The sequence below is a fragment of the Pelodiscus sinensis genome, chromosome 15 (genome assembly GCF_049634645.1).
Source record: "Pelodiscus sinensis isolate JC-2024 chromosome 15, ASM4963464v1, whole genome shotgun sequence".
Lineage (NCBI taxonomy): Eukaryota > Metazoa > Chordata > Testudines > Trionychidae > Pelodiscus > Pelodiscus sinensis.
This window is the reverse complement of record NC_134725.1, coordinates 8,381,713-8,406,765: the sequence shown is the minus strand read 5'-3', so window position 1 is coordinate 8,406,765 and position 25,053 is coordinate 8,381,713. Positions and strand designations below refer to the sequence as shown.

At 48.7% G+C, this 25,053-nt stretch overlaps 1 protein-coding gene and 1 long non-coding RNA gene across 3 annotated transcripts; one reads left to right on the top strand and one right to left on the bottom strand.

Annotated features, from left to right (window-relative positions):
- Positions 1-451: 451 nt before the first annotated feature.
- PIK3IP1 (phosphoinositide-3-kinase interacting protein 1) lies at positions 452-8,899 on the bottom strand. Of its 2 annotated transcripts, XM_075898052.1 has the most exons (6): positions 8,547-8,756; positions 7,809-7,925; positions 7,525-7,641; positions 4,996-5,184; positions 4,773-4,851; positions 452-2,274 (listed from the first exon to the last, which is right to left on the bottom strand). In XM_075898052.1, the coding sequence occupies exons 1-6, from the start codon at positions 8,611-8,613 to the stop codon at positions 2,067-2,069; spliced, it is 777 nt and encodes a 258-aa protein (XP_075754167.1). In that variant the 5' UTR covers positions 8,614-8,756; the 3' UTR covers positions 452-2,066. The 2 variants fall into 2 exon arrangements, with proteins under 2 accessions (XP_075754167.1, XP_075754166.1); XM_075898051.1 differs by lacking the exon at positions 7,525-7,641 and having other exon boundaries at positions 8,547-8,899.
- A 10,075-nt stretch (positions 8,900-18,974) lies between these two features.
- Positions 18,975-24,752, top strand: LOC142818462 (uncharacterized). Its single transcript, XR_012895939.1, has 4 exons — positions 18,975-19,067; positions 20,175-20,266; positions 21,014-21,165; positions 22,654-24,752. It is a non-coding gene; the product is annotated as an uncharacterized LOC142818462 (long non-coding RNA).
- The last annotated feature ends 301 nt before the right edge of the window (positions 24,753-25,053 follow it).

Sequence of the window (25,053 nt, the reverse complement as noted above, 5' to 3'; positions counted from 1 at the left end):
GTGAGGCTCACCGTGGGTAGAGGTTGCTGCTGCCAAACAGCCCCATTTGCAGCAGCCCAGGCTGGTCATGCACTGGCGCTGTCCTTGGCTGCTGCCAGCACTGGCCATGAACAGGGGCTGCTGGACTGAGCTTAAGCCACATCTGAGCAGTCCCGGCTTGAAGGAGCCTGGCCACTCTTACTACATTTAAAATTCAGAATCGCAGCAATAGTGACTTCTGGGGCTGGCACGAGCCAGGACTGCCAGTCTTGGCTTGAGCCAGCTCCTGGAGCTACCTCTGCTGTGGCTCTGCAGAGTGGTCCGTACTGACTACACATTTAACCAGCTTATGATTGGTCAGCTGACTGCCATGTTAACATCCCTACCCAGAAGAAGCTGAAGCCTGTTCGGAACCGTGCGCTAAACCGGTTGCTTGTCCTAGGTGTTAGCAACTTTGACACTGGCTGATCACTCAGGTTTCCACAGAGCCTTTATTTTCATTTTTAAGCTTTAATACAAGCAGAATAATCTGCATCTTGATCATGAGGTATTTAAAATATGTACAAACAAATAGTATTCAAAAGCTTTAAAAAAATTCCCTTTTCCGGACCATACAAACATTGACATGGTACTCTGCACAATGAGTCCCCTTAAAGTAGATGGGTAGAAAAGCTTATTTGGATGGCTTGAGCCCTGTTGCAGAGATAGGGGTGTGCATTTCTTAGAATTAGCCCTAGGTAGGTGATAAATCACCAGCAACCCCACTCTGGGGAACAAGTGCTGCTTGTTGATACACCTGTGCTAACATCTTTGTGCAACCTAGCCGGTTTAGATAAAACAGCCTCTGCAGTGTAAACTCTCCTGTGGCCTATGGAAGGGACACAGAACAGGATGCACAAGGCCTTGGTGAGCCTGCAGCACAGCCAGGGCCGCCCAGGGGGGAGCGGAGAGGGGTAAGCGGGGCAATTTGCCCCAGGCCCTGCAGGGGCCCCCACAAGAATGTCGGAGGTCTGATCCTTTTTTATGGAAGGGGCCCCCAAAATTGCTTTTGCCCCAGACCCCCTGAATCTTCTAGGCAGCCCTGAGCATAGCTACTGCTTTGTCCTTCCCTCAGCCAAGTGCTGTCCAGTTACATTCACCCCAGGCCTGGCTCAATCTCTCGTTTCCCTGGGGGAAGTCTGAACGTCAGAAATGGCTCTCTTCCCTTTAAGAAGCCAAGAGTACTTGGCTGCTCTCCCTGAAGCAGAGGGGTTGTCTTCTTTCACTCCACTTTCTGCTCCCCTCCTGCTGTAAATCACTCTGAAGGAAATCCCACATACACACACCAGGTGGATGTTTTGGAACCAGGTTCCTGTTGTACCAGCCCAGGAAAGCAGGAGTGTGGCCTGGCCCCTTGGAAGACTTGGGCTTATGAGCATCTTGCAAAAGATCTCTAATACATGGGAACTAAACCATCTCTCTCCTCTTTAACCAAAAACCTTAGCTCCCGGAGGAAACCTCACCCTTCATGTACCCTATTGGTGGTGGCCACTGACTGTTGCCATTCTCAAGGAGAAACTTGCCCGGGATAGCTTTTCTCAAGCAGTCTGCTAAAGTAACTTTACATTCAAAGTCTCAAATAGTTCTCTGCATAACCCTGCGAGGAAGCTCCTCCAGTCCCGACAATACTGCTCCTGTGTCAGAGTACAGGCTCAGCTGCAAGTAACACTGCACAGGTCAAAAGGGAAGGGTACAGGACAGAGGAAGCTAAGAATCCACATTCTGAATATGGGATGTGGGGCCTGGGTAGCACATGGCTAGCCTGAGAAACCACTCCCTCTCCCCTGCTGTAACACGCCCTGGAGATGAGAGGAGTTACCTGAGGCTGCAGCTACAACTCCGTATGTGAAACAAGTCTTGCTAGCCACACAATGGTCACCGTCATGGACTTCAATGAACAGCCCCCATTTCAGTGCATCTGTAAGTTCTGTCAATTGCTGGAATTCATCAACAAAAAAATACAAATGAACCCCTGGTCCCAACACAAGAGATTGGGACACAAGAGAGCCTGGATACTTCCAACCTATGCCTCTCCCGGCCCTAGTTCTTCAGGCACCAGGAGTACCCGCCTGCTCCATGAGTGGTGCATTGCCATTCTGTGCCTCCTCCACAGGGGTCTGGTTGGTGTGCACCACTATCGTGTTCTCATCCACAAGCTCACAGGCCTGGTTAGTGAAGGCAGAAAGTGGAAGGGTGATGCGCTGCATTTCACGCTCATAAACTCTCTGCTCGTGCTGCGCCCTCAAGTCCTTGCCCCTAGAAAGAAAACCAGAACAGATGTGTTGCAGGCTGACTGCAGTAAGGTCACTACAGCAGACCCGAAGGAACTACTCTTAGCAAAAGACCCAACCCTTCAACCTGAAGGTGAAAGGGTGGGTATTTCTCCCAACTCTTGAAAGTGCACTGGCAAATGCCATGGGAAGTTCCTGTGCTCCTTGCTTCTGACTGGTTCATCCAGTATGCTCCCACCTGTCAGAGCCATGACCATACATATGGAACCAACAGGGGACAGCTAATTAAATTTTAGCTTAGGGCCCTGTCTTGAGTCCCTGTAATATGCAGGACTGCTGAGCCAGAGCAATCTGCCAAGGATTCGAGAGGATGGTGCTATAGCCTGTCTGAGGGATAGGAAAGGATGCAGGAGCTGTTAGTAGTGGCTGCTACACACACAATTTAACTCTACGTGGGAAGCCCATGCACCTAAACCAGAAGCATCTGGTACTGATCTTGCACTGCAACTTGGGCTGCTTTGGATACAGGAGTGGTGACTGAAACTTCTCCAAAATCCAAATCTTCTCACAGCACGGATACAGTCCTGGCAGAGACGGGCCCCAATTCAACTGGAGACTGGTGGATCAGAAATCTACAATGTACTTGGAGTATTGGCGTAGTCAGCTAGCGCTGAAGGCATTTACTGCAAGGCAATTCTAGAGCATTCTCATGTAGGGTGGCCAGATACTTTCACACACAATCCTGAACATGGCAGGGAAAAAAAATTGGTTGGGGGAGGAGGGGAAAGTTGCTGTGCCTTTAAATATCCCCTTGCTCCCCCTGCCTTTGCCAGATGCAGCAGGGGATGAATGTCTCCACCAGCCTTCTGTCCAAGAGAAACAGAAAATACCAAACATTTTACATGTCTGGTATCTTCATTTTTTTTTCTTTTACCGGATAGGAGTCAGAAATAACGTACTGTCCAGGCAAAAAAACTGGACAACTGGCAACCCTATCATCACGTTCACTCTTCCCCCCTCCCCACCAGTCCTCACCATCTAACTTCAATGGCACCTTCAACTCATCAGAAAATGCTACATTCCGGGGTTCTAGCCTTATGGAATGCTGTCACAGTCTGCTGTCCAAGCTTGCTCGTAAGTAGTGCGTGGCTCAGCCTGGGAGGAACTCCTGCTTCACTAGATGCAACAGTCTGACTGCTGCATAATGACCAGTCCAGAGAGACACTACAGAAACAGGTAGGAGGCTGCACACTATGCTAAACTAGAGATGTTAGACATATTGTGTAATTGAATAATTATGTATCCACACCAAAGGATTGATTGTCCCTGGAGGTGGGGCCAGTAGCCAATGTGCTCCTGGCCCCAATCCTTATGAGCCTCCCCTGCTGTTCTGCACTGCTGCCTCTGATACAGCGGCAGCAGCAACCAATGTCTGCAGGGGGATCCAAGCACCTCAGGGAGGCTGCACTGATATCCCAGGAAGCAGCCTCTACCCTCAGCGAGCTTGGACCTGCCATGGATGGAGGCTGAGCTGGTATCCCACGTACCCACCCGCTGCAACTGCTGCCTCTGATAGAGAGGCAGCAGTGTGGGGAGGAGCAGCATCATGAAGCCAGTGCTTGTGAAGAGCTGGCTTTTAAGCTGGCTCTCCTCCTCTCTCACACTGCCCCCAGCTTGGACTGCCCCCTGCAATGCGGTCTGAGAGAGGCTGGGGGCAGGGAGGCATGTGGCAAGGGGGAAAGATGCGCATGTAGTTGTTTAGATTAACTGATAAGCTTAGGCTTACTGGTTAAGGATGTTAGCGCACAGCTGTTAGACACAACCCCCATTTTTGGGTCATCAGGCTAACTGCATTGTGCAATTCAAAGTTTGGGGGGGGGAGAATTATGGTTCTACCCCGTTTTCACTGAGGCAGCTGAAGGCATAAACCTCAGAGGGAGGAGATGGCTTAGACTCAGCCCAAGGAGAAGACAGAACAAAAGGCAGGTTACTTGTTTGTAAATACATGTTACCAGGGTCTAATCCTATGACCTATTCAGCCCCCTCAATTCCCACAAATTAACAGAGGAGCCAGGTGCTTAGGACTTGCAGATGTGGCTCCATTGGGGGGGGATGGGGACACAAGCAGACTGGCCAACATGTATCTATAGCCCTGCCCAGCGTCTCTGACTCGCAATGGGATGAAATGCCAGAGCCTATTCTTGTTTCTGAAAAATTTCACAGGGCAAGTGGTGAAAAGTCCATCAGTCAAGGTGTATAAAACTATACTCTGCTGCATGCCGGTGAGCAGGTCCAGGAATGGAGGGAGGGCACCAACGAACCTAAACCCTCTGCATTTAAACAAGTGTGATCAAGGGTGTCACAAGCCCAGAACTCTCAGCAGCAGCATCACCAGTGTATGGGACCTTTCACTACCCTGTGCACTGGAACTTGGATGTTCTCAGTAGTAGTTCAGAATTTCCTGACTCTCACAGCCACAGTCTTGATTCCCCCATACAACCCTGCCAGCCAGAGACTACTGACCTTTTGTAGATGTAGCCTACAACAATGCCAACTCCAATGGCAATGATTATCACCACCATGCTAAAGGCCATCACATAGCCTGTGGAGAAGGAGCAGATGCAACAACATTAGGAACAGGGTTGTACGTGAGCTCCTATATGGAGCAGTGGCATTTATGGTTCAGAAAAGAGACATCTTGTTAGGAGTCCCATTGAGGAATCTGGGGTGTTCCTGGAGATTGTACCTAATGTTCCTAAGTCCTTCTTTTCTTTGGAGTTCAGCCGGACTCTCTGACTGATCCCAATGACGGGCTGTACAGCAGCTGCCTCGCTCCGGGCTGGTAAAGCATCAGCTGGTTCAAATACCTGGTCTATGCCCTGAGAAACTTCAGCGGCAACTGTAGGGACCAGTGTCTCTGTGGACGAGGTTGCAACTGTTGGGAGGGAGGAGAGGGGAAATGCATTATTAAAGCATGTTATCAATGTTTCATAGAAACAAATGTGAGGCGGGAATGCAGAGCAATATCAAAGGGCCACTAGGTGATTCCATTTATCTGTATAGCTCAATATACAGAGAAAACAATCACACTGAATAGAAATGAACAAGCTGATCTCTAGCCCCCTACTGAACTGGGGCAGAAGCCCCCACTATACTGTCTATTTCTCTCCTGGCTCATTATTCTTGGGTAGGAAATGCCAGTGTGGAACTGGTCTATGAAAGACATCAGCCCCTTGCTGCTCTGTGACCATGTACAAGCCTCATGAAAAAGTGAACTGAGGATGATGGGAAAGGGAAAAAGGGGAGCACTTACTCAAGGGCTGTGTCTAGACTGGCATGATTTGCTGCAAATGCTTTTAACGGAAAAGTTTTTCCGTTAAAAGCATTTGCGGAAAAGAGAATGTAGATTGGCACGGACGCTTTTGCACAAAAGTACTTTTTGCAGAAAAGCATTCATGCCAATCTAGACGTGGTTTTGCGCAAGAAAGCCCCGATCGCCATTTTTGCCATCGGGGCTTTTTTGTGCAAAACAGTCCTCCTCGTCTACACTGGCCCTCTTACGCAAAAGCATTTGTGCAAGAGGGCTTATCCCTGAGCGGGAGCATCATCGTATTGCGCAAGAACACGGACAATCTTACATTAGATCGTCAGTGTTCTTGCGCAAATTCAAGCAGCCACTGTAGATAGCTGGCAAGTTTTTCCACAAAAGCAGCTGCTTTTGCAGAAAAACTTGCCAGTCTAGACGCAGCCAAAGTAGAACTCTACCACCTCGCTCACATTGCATATGCATGGTATATGCTGAAAGAGGGTGGCAGCTAAGCATGCTGACAATAAAACCCTTTCACAGCCCAGCTAAGCATGACCCACGGGGGCTCATGGACGTCCACATTCCATTATTCCATTTCAAATGATCATGTGGGGTATGAAGACAATCCTCCCAACTTGGTACTATCTGCCAACCATGTAAAGTGTTGTCTCTATGCTGTTATCCACATCATGTAGGAAGATAGTGAACAGGACTAGCCCCAGACCTGATATCTGCAGGACCCCTTTCCTTATGTCCTTCCAGATTGTGTGAACCACTCATGACTACTCTCTGGGAAGTTTTTTAACCAATATACATTTTTGATTGGAAGATGGGGGTGGGGTCTTAGGGAATTTTAGGGGCCATGGAATCTCGGCTGCTAGTGAGGAGCACAAACAAGCAGAGAGTTCACACAGGATAGGGATGTTAAATTTAGATTAATGAATGGAATAATGAATTGATCTTGCTACAGTTCAAAAGCAGAAGCCCTGCAAGGAGCAGGGTGCAGGCCCAGGGCTCTTGTGCTGGTTCTGTTGCTATTCTGCTTTAGAAACATACAAGTGGAGACTGCTTCAGTCCCTATGCACGCTGTTTCCTGCTGTGCCTCTACCTCCCCTGCCCCCACCGTGATGATGCTGGGGGGAACCGTCTTTTAAACCAATTCCTCCAGCACCGCCTCCTGCTTGCTGCCTCTCTCTTATAGAGGCAGCAAGGGATAGGGCAGAAACTAGTCACATTGCTAGTCAACTATCTGATTAGCTTATGGGATTAGCTCACATCCCTAATGCAGAATCAGTGCAGATGTGTATTTTGCACTTTCTAACGCTTTCTGTGGACTAGTCCCGAGCAGCAGGTTTCTGACAAGATTATCCCCCACTCTAATAGCTATTCCTGGTATTGCAGTTCTTCCCTTTCTTAATTTCTTCCTCTTGATTGTAATTATTCCCCCATCAACAACTCCCCTCCATTCCTGCACACCGGTGGGGGTGGTGAGACCACCCCACTTGCCAATCTCAGCTGCATGGCCTCCTTATGCAAGCCCTGCCTGCAGCCCCCTGCGACTTCCCGACTGCCCCCCCCCCATGCTGTGTCTGCGCCACACGCCGCCAGTCGTTCCGCAGTTCCCCCGGGCAGTGACCCTGGGGCGGGGCACGGCTCAGGCGTGGGAAGCGTCCGGATGATGTCACAAAGGGGGCCCCTAGAAAGGGACGGGAAAGCGGCCGCTGCTCGGCGCACGCCACGTGCAAGAGGGCGGGGCCAGGTTGTTTACACGCCGAGCTCCCGCGGCTGGGATGACATCATCCCGGCGGCACGGGCGACCAATGGGCAGGGGCTGCGAAGCTTGGCAACAGGGCGGCCAATCCCGAGGCAGCAGGGGCGGGGACTGGGCAAGTGGCCCCCCCCTTCTCCGACTCTCCCTGCGCACGTGCCCAGCGAGGCCAGGCGGGCGCGCGGCGCTGCCCCGCTCACCTGGGCACGGGGCGATGGTGCAGCCGCTGCGCTCCGGCCGGCCGGCCTCGCCGCGCACGTAGCACCAGGGCGCCGGGGCACCGTCCGGGTTCCGGCAGCTGCTGTGATTCTCCGACCCTGCGGGGGGGGGGGGGGGGAGATGGTCAAGGCGCCCCCGTGGGCCCGGGCCTGTCACACCCGCCCCCGCACGTGGGGGGGCTCCACGCAAGCTGCCCCCCCGGTACCTCCCCCCCGAGCTGGGGGCAGCTGCAGGCCCCAGGCGGGGGGCAGCCGAGGGCACCTACCTGCGAGCAGCGCGGAGCGTGTGTCGTTCTGCACCGCCAGCCAGTTCAAGCAGGGCGCCCCGCTGGCGGCGAACCGCTGGCTGCCCCGGTAGGACGCGCCGTCGCCCTCGACGCAGTCTGCAGGAGAAGGAGACGAGCCCCGCATGCACCCGAGCTGCAGCGGCCCGGCCCTGGCCCTCCGCTCCCTGCCCCCCGCGCACTGCAGCTGCGAAGCAAAACAAGCCGCAGCCTCCCCCCACGGCCGCCATGGCGTTTCCGCTGTCACGGGGGGGAAGGGTACGCGACAGGCTTACGGGGGGGGGGGGGGGGCTGATGTGCCACGGGTGACACTTGGCTGCCCGGGAAGGGGGGGTTAAAACCGGAGACATGAGCGGTCCCCGCAGGGAACCGGGGTGCTGCAAGTGCAGATCAGGTCTGCGGTTATTGCTGCTTCCAGCGGGGCTTGTCCCCCTGCCCGTCCCGACTTGCAGGAGCGCTGCGAAGGGGGTGCACGGGGCACTGGGGGCGGCTGCGCCCCCCAGTCTCGCCCCGCGGCAGGGCCAGGATTGGCAAGAGGCTGAGCTTTGCCTTTGTTTCTCTTCGCAAAGATGGAGCTCGGAGCCTCCCCCCGACAACATACGGAGCAGGCAGCCCCATGCCGGGGCAATGCAGGCGCCAGTGCAGGGGGGGGTTTCTTTCCTCTTCGTGCAGCGGCTCCGTCGGCAGCTGCAGGAAGAGACGCGGGGCTTTAACTCTCACCTTCAGTAGCGGCGGCTGCAGCGAGCAGCGCAGCGCCGAGCAGCCAGGCGTGTCTGCGGTCCAGCATCCTTGGTCCAAGCCGAGGCTGAAGAACTGGCCGTGGAATCGCTCGCCGGGTCTGAGGAGCGTTGCTCCTGGCTTTGCACTTCAGAGACCTGCCCTTGTTCTTTTGGTAAACAGCCTCGGCTCCCAGCTCCCTGCAAGCACTGCAGCCGACGCTCCTCCTAGCTCTCAGGTTTACGCTGGGTCCTAAAAGCGGAGAGACGAACGAAACTGCTGAAGCAGAGAGGGTGGCAGAGCAGGAAATTCTGGGTTTGATTCTATCCCCAACCCTTGCGTCTGAGTTTACAGACTCCGGAAATATTAAACGATGAAATAGAAACTCGATTGGCAACCTGGGTGTTCACGCCCCCGACCTACGAGGATTTTGCTCGATTGTGGGGTTGGCTAGGGATGCCCAGAAAGCCCCTGCAACAGGAGTTAAAGCACTTTGTAAATGATCATTCAAATGTTACCTGTGTCAATAATCCCCTCCCACCCACCCACTCACTCAGACACACCAAGGAATACACACCCCATTGAGAGAGACAGGCTGGGCCTGAAGAGAACTTGCTCCCTTTAGATGCCTAACCTGGTTTCAACTCCTACCTCCCGACTTAGTACATTATACAAGATTCATGTTCCAAGAGGGCCCCTCCATCTGTCTGCAAAAGACAATATTTTAATGGCATACTCTTCACCTTCAGCAATCCCTCTGTGTCACTTGTCACCCTCTACGGCTTCGTCTACACTTCAGTGCTATTTCAGGATATCCCAAAATAGCTATTCTGCATCTTTTGAGCACACCCAATATGTCCAAATATAACAGGCTCGCTATTCCAATGTCCCTGTAAACCTCATTCCATGAGGATTAAGGAACGTTTTGGAAAAGTAGTTTATTTAGAAGTAAATGCTGTGCAGACAGCGCCAAATTTCAAAATAAGCTATTTCAAAATTGACTCAGAATAAGCTATGCAATGTGCATAGCTCAAATTGTGTAGCTTATTTTGAGCTACGGGTGCAGTGTAGACGCACCACCCTGAGTGAGCTAAGCTTGATTTCTGGTGTTACAATGCCTGTTATGCTTCAAAACAAAGCCATCCGATGACTTTTGCTGGTCTAATGGCTTGATGGCTATCAGTGGAATGTTAAGCTCCAGAAGAACCCAGCTTTGCTGAACCAGAGGAATAGTACCCTGATATGAGTGGGCTTGGAAGGTAAAGATTTAATCTAGAGTAAGGGAATGTGGATGTTATTCTGTTCAGGTTCTTATATTGCATCCAGGGAAGGATCTGTGCAAAGGAGAAATAAAAGTATTTTTGTATTGAAACTAGCCGACAGGAAAAACTGGTAGTGTGCAGCTATTCTGTAAAAACTGAGGTGCATGTATTTGCCTGTCTCAGCTTCTTCCTTCAGCCTTCAACTCAGAGACAGCATGTTTGCACAGTGTGGCAGAGTGAGACTTAGTTTGGCAGCTACTGGTCAAAATTCTGAGCTTAATCATGTGCCCCACATTTGTATTTTGGAAACAGTCCTGAGCTGCTGGAGTTAATGAAGGTATTTATAGCTATAAATGCTTATTGTCAAAAATGAAGGCAGCTTCCCTATTGTCATCCACAGAATAGGACACAAGCCCCATTTTACATATTCATGTGTGACTCCAACCTTTTACCAATGTGGATCCTTGGCCTTCATATTCATGACATCGTTCATTTTCCCAAAGATCCTAATCCTGCCCCTCTTTAGCCTGGATTCGAGGGGGAATTCTTGTCTTTTAGAAATTTACACAGGGAAATGGCCAATAAAGGACTCCCTATTCACCAGCAACTTCCAAGATACATCCTTATTTCCTCTTTTGGGTTCCTCCTTGCTTGGCATAGTTAGCAGGAGATCCCAACTGGTGTCATTAAATCTGTTTGCACTCACTAATGCACAAGCTAATGCTTGCATCTCAAGGACATCCATTCCTATAGCTTCTCTGATTTTCATCTGTTTTTCTTTATTTAATCCCACACAATTTAGAAAATGTGGCTCTAGTCCTAACTTTCTGGAGCACTATTCACAGCAGAATAAGAGGTGAAAATTCCCTGAAACATGTTTGTGTTGATTCAATTTTGAGCATTCTATGAAAATAATGGGACTTTTTAGTTGCAATTTCAGACAATAGGTCTAAAACAGTTATTTATACTTTTAAATACACAGGAGGCACTCCGATACTGGGATGAGGGTAACAATAAGTACTAGATGAATAGACTCATATTTCCTATTTTAGACAAAACACAATCAGCTAAATATCCAGTCCCACTGGCTGTCAGAAGGTCTCTCAAAAGGTCTAGTGAGGACTTGTAGTTAAAGCACAAGACAGAGAATGCAAGGTTCTATTACTGACAGCGCCCCTACCTCCGAACCCCTCAACGGCCATTTATCTTGGCGCCCTAGGCGACCGCCTAGTTCGCCTGTATTGATGGGCCGTCACTGGTGACCTTGGGTACTCCACTTCCTCCTTTGTGCTTCATTATCACTTTCAACAAATTAGCGTAACTAATCATATTTTCCTACCTGAGAGGATGTGAAGTTACATTAGCCATATAATTAAACTGGTACATAGCCAGAAAGGGTTAACCAGCGCCATAGGGGGACTGACCCAGGGTCAGCCTTTAAAGACCTGTTGAGAAGATGTGTAAATGGTAAGTGGGCTGTTACATTCGGGTAGAATAGAACTTTGAAATGCAAATTTGTATTGTTAGAGCAGTAGAATGTTAGGTGTTTACTTTGATCTTGAGATGTGAACACACAACCCTTGTCTGTTACTATAGCTTTGATTCAAAATCAGAAGGGAATATTAACATTTATGATTAAACTTGATTAAAGTAGTATTATTGTTCATAGGTCTCTTTGAAGGCTGGAGTGAACTCCTATATATTTTTGTTAGTCTCTAAGGGGGGCCATAGGACTACTTGTTTAATGGATACATTACCTGGTGTTAATTGCTGTCATGTTCCAGAGATAGCAGGTTGCCTTCAAAAAGCCTATTGTGTTATCCCAGGCCAAGAGGCTACTGCAAAGGTATTAAAATTGGACTAGGGATGTAATAGTGTAGTCAATTAACCAATAAGCAAACGCTTATAGGTTAATGCTATAGACTACATGCATTCTCCCCTGGCCTTTGCTAGTAAATTTTTTAGCAGGCTGGCCAGCAGCCCAGCTCAGTTCTGGCTCACACCGAGTCCAGGACTTACACCTGCTGCAGCTCTGCATTTAAAGTGTATTACAAGCTGAGCATGCAGGTTGCCCGGCTCAGTTCCAGCTCTTGCCACGTCCAGGAGCTCAGCCTCCCCACACTGGATAGGAGCTGCTGCCACCCTGCACTTCTGCATCTGTATCAGAGGTAGCAGCATGAGATGACAGGCAGCCAATCCATGAGGGGAGCTGGTTTTTAAACTGGCTGCCCTTATGGACCAGTTCCCAGCTGGCATCCTGCACTGCTGCCTCTGATACAGAGGCAGCAGCATGGAGTGGCAGGGGGCTCCTCAGCAGTGGGGCCAAAGTGTACTGGCTGCCAACTCATCCCTGGGGACTATAGAACAGTGGAGTAATCAGTAAGAATTAATTAGGTTAACTCATATTTAACATCCCGTCTTTGGATAGGATTCTCTTTTGTCTCATATCTGCTTGGATACTCATAAAGGATGAGATACCAGGATATCCTGGTGTCCCTTTTATGGACACTGACTTAGTGGTCTCAGATCTGCTTGAGGTTTCATAGAGGGGAAACCGAAGCCACAAGGATTGAGATCTCAGTCAGTGGCTGGAAAGCCCTTTAAAATGATGCTGGGTTTGGGGCTATAAAAGAATTGTTTGCAACTACAAGATCACCATCTCTATTATGAACTGAACTCCAAGAGTGGAGCTCAGGTCTGGATGTGTATTCATCTTTTAACCAATACTCTTTTTTGGAATGTGTTTTAGTTTAGCTGATGAGAACGGGCTATACGTGTGCATTTGGGATAAGGTCTGAAATATGTTTTGATTTGGATGGTAACGTGTCTGATCCTTTGGGAATGGTTGAACTTTATTTGACATGGGTGTCTGGGTGGAAGTCTCAGGCTGGGTACTTTAAGGGAACTGCAGTGTTTGGATTTCTGATTGACTCTTCAGGTAAGACAGAACCTGTTTTGTGCTGGCTTGGTAAAAGTAAATATTGGAATTAGGGCTGGGGCATCTCCAGTCCTCCGAGGCTGCTGGCTCCCAGCCTGCAATCGCTGGGAGTTGGCAGCCTCTCACAGAAGGCAGTGGGGGAACAACAAGGGAGACAGCAAGCTTGCACTGTGTGGAAGCCACTTCCCCTCCCTCTTCCCACCCCAGCGAGGCTGCCAATTCCAAGCCCACTTTGAGGGCTGGAGCAGCCCTCTACCTGCAGAGGGCTGTGGGCAAGGGGTTGCTCATTACCCATTACCTGCCAGGCCTCACCTGTTAAGGGTGAAGCTTACTGGTTAACCAGTTACCTGTTCACATCCCTAACAAAAGGACAATGGTGCATCACCCCCCAGGAACTGTACCAGGTAAGTGCCCCCTCCTACCCAGACCTCTGCTTCTGCACCCTCCCAGATCCTTCACCCTCAGGCTGCTCCTGCTCCCTTCCTCCCTCACTGTGCACTGCCAGCCCACTTCTGCACCCTCACTTCCTGCCCAGATCCTGCACCCCTACCCCTGCACTCCCACTCCCCCAAAGCCCCATACCGCACTTTGAACCCTCCATTTTTGGTGACACCCTAGAACCTAGGGGGCCACACAAAATACACTAGCCCTGGGTTCCAGGAAGAATTAATCCAGCAAGATCAATGAGGGTGATGTTGTTTTTGTTTTCTTTTTGCTTGTGGCTCCTGACTGATTTTTCTGTGGGTCAGTGGCCCCCGACCCAGACGTGATTGGTGAGATGAGGCCACTGGTGGCCACCTGACACCCTGGGAAGGAATGAGACAACTCCTCTCTGCCAAAGGCTCTGGCTATCCCAGCCCCTGCTCAGCCCCTCCTTGCCTGGCTCCAAACCCTCCGCACCTTTTCCCCCAGCCGAGGCAGCCCAGGGGAACAGTGGGGCTGGAGACTGGTGCCTGCTGGTGTCTGCTGGCCCACCCCTCCTGCCCATGGCATTTGGGGTTGGGATCTCTCATGCCCCCCTCCCAACATGCCCCTGCCCCAACCCAAAAAAGTTTCTCCACTCCTGATCTATAATACTTAGTCCTTCCTTGAGTGCAGGGGAATGGATTAGAAAACCTCTCAAGCTTCCTTCCAGTCCTATCATTCCCCTGCCGTATAGGGTGCTGTGAGAACAAAATCCTCTTTGTAAAGGGTCCAGAAAGGCAAAAAGTGTCATTAAGTACTTGCAAGGCCAATAAAATACAGGTAATTTTGCAAACCATTCCTACTCCCCTGCCTGATCATCAAAGGATGTCAGAATGTCTCACCTAACAAAGCCACCCTTACAAGATGCTCCAGGGGGAAGAAACAAATTGCAGCCTCAAAAGTGATGGAGTCAGTCACAAGGACTGGGGCAAAGGAGCTGCAACAATGCATTTGCAGCAGCCAACTGGAGAGAAAGTATCCATTAGCAACCAGAGGGCAGAGACAGTGGGAAAGTTGTGGCTACACTCCTGGATCTCCTTGCTGGCATGTTAAAAGGAGAGAGCAGAAGCTACTGCCAAGTAAATGCCAGCCAGCCAGGATTAATGAGAAAGGCAGCAGGAGCAAAACAACCCGGTTTGATATCTGAACTGGTTTGAACAGGCTCAGAGAGTTTGTTTTACTTATTTAAAGTGCCTGTGCTGATGTGTTTTCTGCTCTGTGCAAGGATAGAGGCCCTCACAGCGAAATGTGGGTCTTGTGGTTCAAAGAAAGGTAAGTAGCCCCTTGTCATGTGGTCAATTTAATTTAGATCCAAGGGAAACCAAGGCACTCCAGGGATACTTAACCACTTTCTTATTTATTGCAAGCTTTAAGCAGCTAATACAGTTGTTTAAGTTTTACAAGCCTTAAAAACAATGACTAGACAATTTAAACTTTAAATACTATAAATTCTAAAGCAATGCAAAAGCAATTAATGGAAGATCTGCTCTAATACAGTAATAAAGCCTAATTCACTTACACTTCACCCGTAGTACCAGGAAGGAGGTCGTGGTTCCTTTTCTTCCCACGCAATGGAACGCCATACACTGGGTCGCCAGTGTGAAGGGCCTATTTACTTTTAGTTACATCGAACAGGAGGTGTAGGTCAACCCTGCCCATTCCCTCCCATCGATTGTTCTTGCTAAGCCCATTTTATAGCAAAGTGAGACTTGGTCGTTCTAATAATATTTACCAATTGATTATGTGTTGTGTAGGATACATAAAATGCCCAATGCCCTAGTTGGAGTACATCCTACTCAGGATGTTGCTGCTATGTGCATAGTTGACAATTGTGTGGCTGCATCTGTACTTTTTGCTTATCAGAGACAGAAGTACCAGTACAAGGTTGCTTGTCCTGTGTTCTTGATGTGGTCTCACTGTACCGCATAATCTGCATTGTTATTCAAAACAGTCCTGCCCCTCACAGCTTCTCCCTCCCAGACTGTGCCTGGGGCATATGTACACCAGACTTGAGACAGGCCTGGGTTTTGTTTTTGACACATCTGCACTATGTTAAAGGCAAACATCACCATTTATTGCCCAGGCAGGGTAATCCAGTCTCCCCTACACCCCTATAGGTGACTGCAGGCCTCGAAGTGGGTGTGAAACCTTTCCGTCACTAAGTAGGGTTGCCAAAAAAACGGACACACTTGCTCGTGGGTGGGGGGGGGGAGGGGAGAACCGGCTGGGAGGGGGGCAGGGCTGGCCGGGGGGTGGGCGGGAAGCAGAGCTGGAGGGGGAGGTTCGGGGGCCGGGAAACAGAGTTGGGGGATGCATGGGGCTAGACAGGAGGAAGGGGGCAGGAAGCAGACCTGGCGGGGGGGGGGAGTGCAACCACTGGCCACAGCTGGAGTCCTTCGGGCCACGCCCCAGCAGGCAGTCCCTCTAGTTGTGAGCAGAAGCTGGGCGGAGTGGGGGAAGGGCTGGGAGCCACTCCCCCTGCCCGGCTTCTGCACCAACCAGAGGCTCCCAGCTGGGAGGCGGGGCTGCAATTGGTGCTGGGAGTCTCTGGTCGGGTGCAAAAGCTGGGCTGGGGGAGTGACTGGGAGGCCCAGTCACTCCCCCTGCCCCACCCAGCTTTTGCGTGCGACTACAGGGTTCCCAGCGCCAATCACGGCCCCGCCTCCCAGTCGCTCCCCCCGCCCCCACTAGGTTTCCATCCAGCGCCCAGCCGGGAATTCAGAAAATACCGGACATTGCACATTGAACCTGTCTGGTATTTTCTGAATTTTTCTACCGGACAAAGGGTGCAAATACTGGACTGTCGGGTAGAAAACCGGACACCTGGCAACTCTAAGGGGCCAATACTGAATGTCTTCAGCTCTTGCTGGCTACATGTGGAGTCAGGACGCAACCAGTATTCCCTGTAAGCTGAGCCCTTGGGCGGCTGCCCAGGAGCAATTCAGGTGCCACCCAGCTGATAGCAAAACACCCACAGCTGGCTACACCCAGCAGCATGTGTTTCTATTTGGTGGTGCATATACACCCATGCCTTGGTGGACATAACAAAATTTATTCTGCACACAGGTAGAAACAATTTAACGGGAACACTGGACACAACCCAACTAGGGATGTTAAATAGTCGTTAATAAGCTAATTGAGTAGGTGATGGAATTTCCATTGACTTCTCGATTAGTCGATAGCTCCCAAGACAGCACAAATTAGGACTGAGCACTGGCTCCAGGATGGCTGCGTCTCTGTTTTTTAAATGTGGGGGAGCAGCAAGAAGTGATGCGACTAGTGCTTTATAGCCCTAGGTCCAACCCTTAAGACAGCAACATCTTTCTATTGTAACCTTTTTTGTGATAATCTGTGCAGCAGTGGGGGGCAGCCTGCAGCCTGAGAGCAGTATTAGGCCTGTTGGGGGTTTGCTGTGTGGCCCCGTGAGGCATCTTGTTTACCGTGGCCCATGTGCAGGATTCTGGTTTCCTTCCATACAGATATTTTCCCTACCGGTATTGCATGTGAAGCCAGGGCACGTGAAGTGAGGTGTGTGCTGATTGCACACAACACTGTGAGAGCCGTGTGCTCCCTCTGCATCCAGTCAACACACTGTTACAGTTTAATCCAGCACTTCCCAGCCTTTTTCATACTGCGGAGTAGCAAACCCATTCACAAACCTTTGGCGGACTGGCAACATTTGCATATTCATTTTATCTGCATATGTGCACATAAAAAGAGTTATATATTCAGTTTGCAGATACTCAAATAAAATGTTACCGGTCTGCTATAAGTACCTCAACTCCCAGAGCCGTCAGGAACAGCTGACTTCCGTTCCAGCAGCCGTGGCAGCCAGTGGCGTGCGGCCTGGACCAGCATTTGGGAATCACTGCTTTAATTGACACAACCCACAAGTTATAGGGACGCAAATGTAGCTAGCAAAACTCCCCTCTTCTGGGACACTGTCTTGGTTACGACAGTTTTGCGGCCCACTGAGAAAAAGGAGGGACACTCATTTGGCCCATGCACTAACCTAGGTTACCTTCGCTGCTGTACAGCAGTTTTACTGGGACGCTAATCAGTATCACTCACCAAAACAAACAAGCAATTCAGAGCCACCCATTTATATTTGTGCTGGCTTGCCTCTTTTGTAACAGACTCAATTTAGATTACAGTTGTCGTTATCAGAGCTGGTCCTTTCTGGTTTCTGGGCCAGGCACACTGGAATGAGCGAGACTGCTTGGATTACATAAGCTGTTGTTTTTCTTTGATATGTGTTAATTGCGGCAGGATCTCTCCAACCCTAGCTGTGCTGTCAAGCAGAAGGCAGAGCTGTCTGAGGAGGGGAGGGGTTGATTTGCCAGCCCAGCTACGCCCCACACTTATCCCATTGCTCTGCAGTTGAAGAATTTCTGGAAAAACAGAGCGTGTCTCTTTAAGGATGGAGGAGAAATGCCTTTGGGAGGAATGCAGCATGGGTTAGTAGAGAGGCACTATGATCTCACTGCTGAAAGCACAAGCCTGGAAGTCATGAGCTCTGTGTTTTGTAAAGCGCATTTATCTGTGATTCTGTTTCTCTTTATTAAATGGGGCTCATGCTACTTGTTGCACTGAAGTGCAGCAAGGAATAATGTCTTCCAGATCTTTGGATGCAAATCACTAAAGAAGTGAAACTGTTAGTGTTATTTTTGGGATGTTTAATCAGAAAGAGGGCCCCACGGCACTCCCCATGGCTCAGACACAGCAAACCAGCCTTTAAAATGCAAGGCAAGCATACGCTGATCAAATGTCCCAATTTTTTTAGGACAGGCCCGAATTTAAATGCTCTGTCCTGGTGCCCTATCAAGTTGTGAACGGTCCCGGAAAACCATATTGGACATTTCACTACTTGATGGGGACACTGGCTTGTGGGAAGAAGTAACCAAGAAATGGTGCTGCAGCTTGCCATTGCTTCTCGCACAGCACAGCATGTAAGACCTGCTTCTGGTGGCATGCGGCCCATCTCTTACCCCCTCCTCTTCCTCCCACACACCAGGTTCAGAAAATATGGTCACCACAGGCAGGCGTCTCCTCGGAAGTGAAGATAAGACTTAAACAACAGAGGATGATGAGGAAATATGAGAACCAATCTTAAAAAAAAAACCCACAAAAATTAAATACACCTGAAAAGTATTTTCTAACCTTCAGTTTTATTGTTGGGGGGATCCCTAAGTGGCAAGCAGGTATATCTGGGATGCAGGGAAAACTGGATCTAAAAAAACCTCCCCAAATTTAATAAATCAGGTACGGTTGAGAGACTTGAAAAGCAGAGAGCATATGTCACAAAAGGAGAGAATCAGAGTGCCTAGGGGAGCACTCAAGAAAATCTGCTTCCCCTGGCACCCCATCAGTGTGCTGACCCCTACTTGTGCCCCCTTCGAAGTATGATAGAAATAGCTTTTAACTTGAGAGAGATAAACCTACCATAAAATGCCTCCCATGTGCATGATACAATTGTTTCTACAGATGCAAAGATGTACACAAGTTGCAGCAAATAAAATATCAATATACTTTAAAGCAGGAGGGCTTCTATGAATATCAGTCAGATTGGTGCACTCCTGAAACCTTCCTTAAAAAAACTAATCAGATACATTTTCAAGGAGAGTAACCTGAATCTACAAGTGCCATGATCATGAGAGATGGCCAGCAGCCTGGAGACTAAGGGGTTAACTGTGTCCCTTCCCTAACCAGGTAGCCAGCAGCCAATAGAAATGTAGGTAGGAATTTCAAACTGGGACAAAGGAATGTTTGGGTTTTTCCCTCCTTTGTCTCTGGGCAGTGTCTCTCCAGCTACTGAGGGGGACAGACAAAATGTTTCCAAGAAAAGACTCTTCACTATCTGTAAGTAGAGTAAAGTTTAGATAAATCCATTAGGTTTTATTGTTTTCTGGTTTGGGAATGGGAATCTGATGTCTGTGCATTTAAAAATGGGTTTTCCTCTCTTTTGTAACTAAGCTATTGGCCCATGGGGGAGGAGGGGGTCCCCCAGGAGTATATTAATTGGTGACTTTTCCATCTAGTCATTATGCTTGTAACAGGAGTATTGTGGTGATAATAAAAGTTCTTTCTTTTTTTTATTAACCTGTTATTGGTTAATATTTCGTGTCCTGGTTTTACTTTAGAGGTGAGATTTCCCATTGATCTCTTCCCTGGTTTTCTTATCATTACTTGGATGGTGGCAGCGTATTTTTATCCCCAAAATCTAGGTTTTAAGATTTTTGGAGGGAAGTTTTATACCAAAGCCTGGAAAGATAAGGTTATGGGGTACTTTGGCATGATGAATGCAGAAGTGGGGGCCTGCAGAGTGGGGATTTAGGCCTTGACAACAAGCAAGTAAAAAAAGATATGGATTTAGATATATCATTAGTAAAATCAAATAAATATAGACTATATGATGAATACTCTGGTTTTTTTTAAGGCTGTCCAATATGTTTCTAAGACATGCATATATCTAACCTGGCTGAACCTGTGAACAGCAGTTCACCAAGGCAGCTAAATCATGTTAGCCAGACATTCTTTCAATAGCCACTTAATCCATCGGAGCCACGGAGGATCACAGCTAGGTTTTGATGAGTTCCCATGTTGAGAAGCAGCTGTCAGCACTGGCAACAGTTATGGGAAGTGTCAGAATAATACACAAGGTTGACACCTGATTTATTGTGAGCCTAATATTTTTCCTTCAGCTTCGGACTTGGATCTCTTGTACAGCCTTTCTTGCATGCCTAGAGATTTTGCTTATTCTCAAGCAGTAGCAGGTACAGATGCAAAACTGTAATCTGAACAATAGTTTTGCAAGGAATCTCGTAGAACTTCTAGCTGTTGCACAGAATCATAGAACACTAGATCTGGAAGAGACCATGACAGGTCCCCTGCCATCATGGAAGGCCCAAGCACCAGTCCCTGACAGATGTCTATCTAACCTGCCCAAGTTTGATTTACTTAACGCAGGTCAAATTCTACCACTTGTGAAGTCTTCCTTTGCTATGTTCACTTCAGCCAATATAGAATGCCACATGATGAAGACGCACAGAAATGTTAATGTAAGTATTTGTCCAGCAATGAATCTTGCCTCTGCATGAGATTTGCTTTAAGAAGGACCATCCAATGTTGCATTATTAGCTACAGATAGCAATGCACCATACATACACTTCTCCACCTTAAGATTTCATGACTCTTATTGCTTCAAATCTGCGTTCCCATCTTCTTCCGGGCAGCTGTTTGGTTGTAATATACAAGTTTCCAGCATGTTTCAAAATAATTTCCCACTGACAAACTGATTGAAAATAAATGGAAATAGCCTAAATGACCCCCAAAAGTTTTATTCCTTCAGTACAACAGCCAGCGGCAGCATTGCTCAGTACCAGGCTGAGAGAATGGGTGCTATGGGACACAAAATTTGTTCTTGAGAAGCTCATGAATCTTTCTCTGCACTCCGCTAGTCTTTCATGTTAGCTCCTCCATCACTCTCATGTCTGCAGGAGGCAGTCCTGTTTTATTTAACTTCTGGCAAAGAACTTCAGTCAAGCCTGTATCACTTGAATCATTCAGTTTCACAGACACTAAGAAGCACATTCACACTTACACCTTGTTTTCCAGATCACAGCCACATGTATTGCTAGGCTATTGTCCTGTGTGTAATGGAGGACGACTAAATAGTATTTTGACTCCTTCACCATGGCTTAGATTTTGCCTCTGATTGCTGATGCTAAAAAGTCAATTTGCTTGTTCTAAATGTTTTTTTCTAATGTAAGGAAGAAGTGACTATTTGATGTTATTCTTTGTACAAGTTTCCATAATGCCATCAAAGATGACGTCAACTCTACACATTTTAGAAAAAGTTCCCATTGAATGTCCCTGAAGAGTCAAATTCTGGTCAGCAAGTGTTTGAGGAAGAGCGACAAGTCTATGCAGAACATCACGTGTTCTGTTTACACACGAAGTATGTATTGTTTTGATCACCTACTACAGTTTCCTGTGACACATTAGAGACAGACTGGCTGTGTTAACACTGGGCCACTTATTCCGGAAAAGCAGCCGCTTTTCCAGAATAAGCTGCGAGCTGTCTACACTGGCTCCTTGAATTTCAGGAAAAGCAGTGACGATTTACTGTAAGAAATCAGCTGCTTTTTCGGAAAAACTACGCTGCTTCCGCTCGGGCAAAAGTCCTTTTTCCGGAAAACTGTTCCAGAAAAGGGCCAGTGTAGACAGCCCAGTAGTCTTTTCAGCAAAAAAGCCCCGATCGCGAAAATGACGATCGGGGCTTTTTTCCGGTAAAGCACGTCTACATTGGCCACGGACGCTTTTCCAGAAAAAGGGCTTTTCCGGAAAAGCATCCTGCCAATGTAGACGCTCTTTTTCCGGAAATACTTATAACAGAAAACTGTTCCGTTTTAAGCATTTCCTGAAAAAGGTGCCAGTGTAGACTCAGCCACAATGTCTAGACTATGTAGAATTTTCAAAAGAGGATATGCAAATTCCACGGGGATTTGCATATCTTCTTTTGATCTCACGTTCAAAAGAGGATACTTTGAAAGTGAAAGTAGTCTAGACACTTTTTTTGGGGGAAAAAAAACCTTTTTCGAAAAAAAAACCCAGCTCAACCTTAAAAAAGCAGATTTACGCCATTTTTTTTGAAAAAGTATTTTTTCCCGAAAAAAAAAAACGCATCCAGACTAATTTCACTTCCTCTTTGGAAAGTGAGATCGGAAAAAGATATGCAAATTACCATGGAATTTGCATATCCTCTTTCAAAAAATCCCCCCATAGTTTAGACATGCTCTTAGAGACTCACTTTTACCTTCAAAAGCGTATGCCCTAAAAGTTGGCTGTGCCCATGAAATCTCATGATACCATCTACATGTTTTGTTAGTCTTTTAAGTGCTACTAGACCATTTGTTGTTTTTTAAGTTTATCCTGCGCTCCCCCGCAAGTCCCAGCACCCGCCCCTGCCCCCACCCCATTGGCTTCTGCTCCTAGCTCCCCCAATGGGCCACCGAGGCCTGAGGACACATAGCGGTGGGACCTCTTGGGCAGCCAAGGTGTCCCAAGGTACCCCAGGCAGGCATCAGTCCCAGCCCCCTCCCTGAGCCCCTTTCCCCCCTCCTCCTCTTTACCTCCTCGCAGGTTCTTTCTCCGTCCAGTCCCTCCCCTGTTATATATTCCACAAATAAAAATAACAGAGCTGTTTTTCAAAATAAAATGTCTTTTTTATTTGGTCTGCAGGGGAGAGGGGAAGGTGGGAAGAGTGGGCAGGAGAAGGAAGGGGTGGGAGAGGAAAGGCGTACCAGGGCAATATAGGGACCCCTTGTGAGTCTCACAGCCGGCCTCTCTCAGGAGCATAGCCCCCTGATGGGTTCGCCAAATGGCAGCGGTGCCCGGCTGCTCAAAAGCCCTCACCAGCTGCTCTGCCTCTGCCCTCTCCCGACAGGAAAGTCTCCCCCTTGTTGTCGCATATATTGTGGAGCATACAGCAGGCCGCTACCACTGAAGGGATGTTCCAGTCATCGAGGTCCAGGCAAGTGAGGAGACTCTGGAACCTCCCCTGGAGGCGGCTGAGGGTCCCTTCCACCACTATGCAGCATGCATCTGTGGAAGAGACCAGAATTCTGGAATACGTGGGCGGCATGCGCTTTCCCCGACCATCCAACGTAAATGTCTGTGAACTGGCCCGTGGCCCACGAGGGCCTGCAGCACCATTGAAAAGTCCCCCTTTCTATCGATATAGTCTGCGGCCCGGTGGTCGGGAGCCAGGATGGGGATGTGGGTGGTGTCAATGACCCCCCTGCAGTTGGGGAAGCCCATGGCGGCAAAGCCAGTGATGATGGGGTCCATGTTGCCCAGAGAGAGGACCCTCCGCAGCAGGAGAGAGTGGATGGCCTTGACCGCCTAGAGAATCATAAGAACATAGAATCAAAGGGTTGCAAGAGTCCTTCAGAGGTCACTGAGTATAAACCCCTTCCCAAAGTAGGATCCACCTCAACTAAACCATCTCCAGCAGGGCTTTGTCAAGCCAGGACTGAAAAACTTCCAGGGACAGAGATCCCATCTTCCCAGCCTCCCCACCCTGAGATCCTATGCTAGTGCTTCACCACACTCCTAGTAACATAGTAAGAGAGTCAAACCTGATTGAGCACCGTCCCAATAGTTGATCTCCCCAGGATGGACTGGATCCCCGCAGAGCGGTAGCTGTCTGGCGATGTGAGCTTCCAAAGAGCGATGGCGATGCACTTCTGGAGCAGCATGGTGAGTCTCAGCTGGGTGTCCCATCACCGGAGACCAGGGGAAAGTCCCTCGCAGAACTCCAGGAAGGTGGCAGAAGTTCTGGAGCCGCTGCTGGTCGTCCCACCGCTCCGTGACGATTTGGTCCCACCAGTTGGTACTGGTCTCCCTCTGCCAGAGGCGGCGTTGCACGGTGTGCGGGGGAGGACGGAAGGGAACATGGTGCATGAGGGTTGCCCAGGCCTGGGTGAGGAGGTCTCCCGTTCTGGGCTGGTCATTGTCCTCATGCGGCACCTCACGGGCAGTCTGCATGAACTGTGCCAGGCGGTGCAGCAGAAGGTCAAAGAGCCTGGTACTGCTTTGCAAGAGCTCCAGCTCCATGTTGTGGCATCTGCAAGGGCCACCAGAGCATGCGGTGTGCGTTTGGGGTCCCTTGAGAAGGTAGGCAATGGAGAAGAGGCGTATGAGACACGGCTGTACGGGGGGAGGGGGGGTCCCTCTCAGCCTCAGGAGCAGCTACAGGAAGTCACTGCTGTCCTGATGCCCTGCCCAGACTAATTCTGGGGAGTTTAAATGTTATTCTGCCTCCAGGCAGTGTGGACGCGCCATTTTGATAACAATCTGTGCTGTTTCGATGGGGGCTTGTAGTGTGTACTTGCTATTTCAAAACAGTTATTTTGGGGGTATTTTTTAAATATTCACGTAATGTACACATATCCTAATTTATCATCTATATTTCCCTTGCTCCAAATTATGCTTATTACATCATGTGCCAGTTCCAAGGAACATGGAGAAAAGGTGTTTACAGTTATTTTATTTGAGCAGCCCTTCGTATATTTATTGGGGGGCCCATCAACATTAAGCACGCCAAGCATTCTTTTTTAAACTTTAGTCATAAGTCAGATTCTCTACATTTTTTTATCATTGTTGTTCTCCTCCTCTGGACTGTCTCCAATTTACCAACATCTTGATCCTAAAGTGTCGCACCCAGAACTGGATACACGGCTCCAGCTGAGGACTGTTATTTTCTATGTCTTACATTCAACAATCCTCTTAATACACCCCCACATATGAGATTATTTTCCAAATGGATCACATTATTGATGCATAAGCAATTCATGTTGCACTTTAACGCCTGACACTTTTTAGCAGTATCACCACTTTGTGGATTTGATTTTTTTCTCCCTCCCAAGGGAAGTACTTTCACTTCTCTATTGACTTTCATCTCATTGAATAGAGGCAAGTTTTGAAATTTTTCATGGTAGCTGCGAATTCTTAATCTGGTCTTCCAAAGAGATTGCAACCTCTCCCAGCTTTGCATCATCTGCAAATTTTTAACGTGCACTCTCCATTCCAGTATCCAAGTCATTAATGAAAATACTGAATAACATTGGACCCAAGGGACCCCTCTAAATATGTCCTGCCCGTTTAAACAGCTAACCATTGATAACTGCTCTTTGAGTATGGTCTTTCAACCAGCTGTGCACTCAGGTTAGATCACATTTCCCTATGCTTCTTATGAGAATAGTGTGTCAAAAATCTTATTTCAAATCAAGACAGGTCACATCTTCCCACACATTCAGTAGGCCAATAACTCTGTCAACAAGTT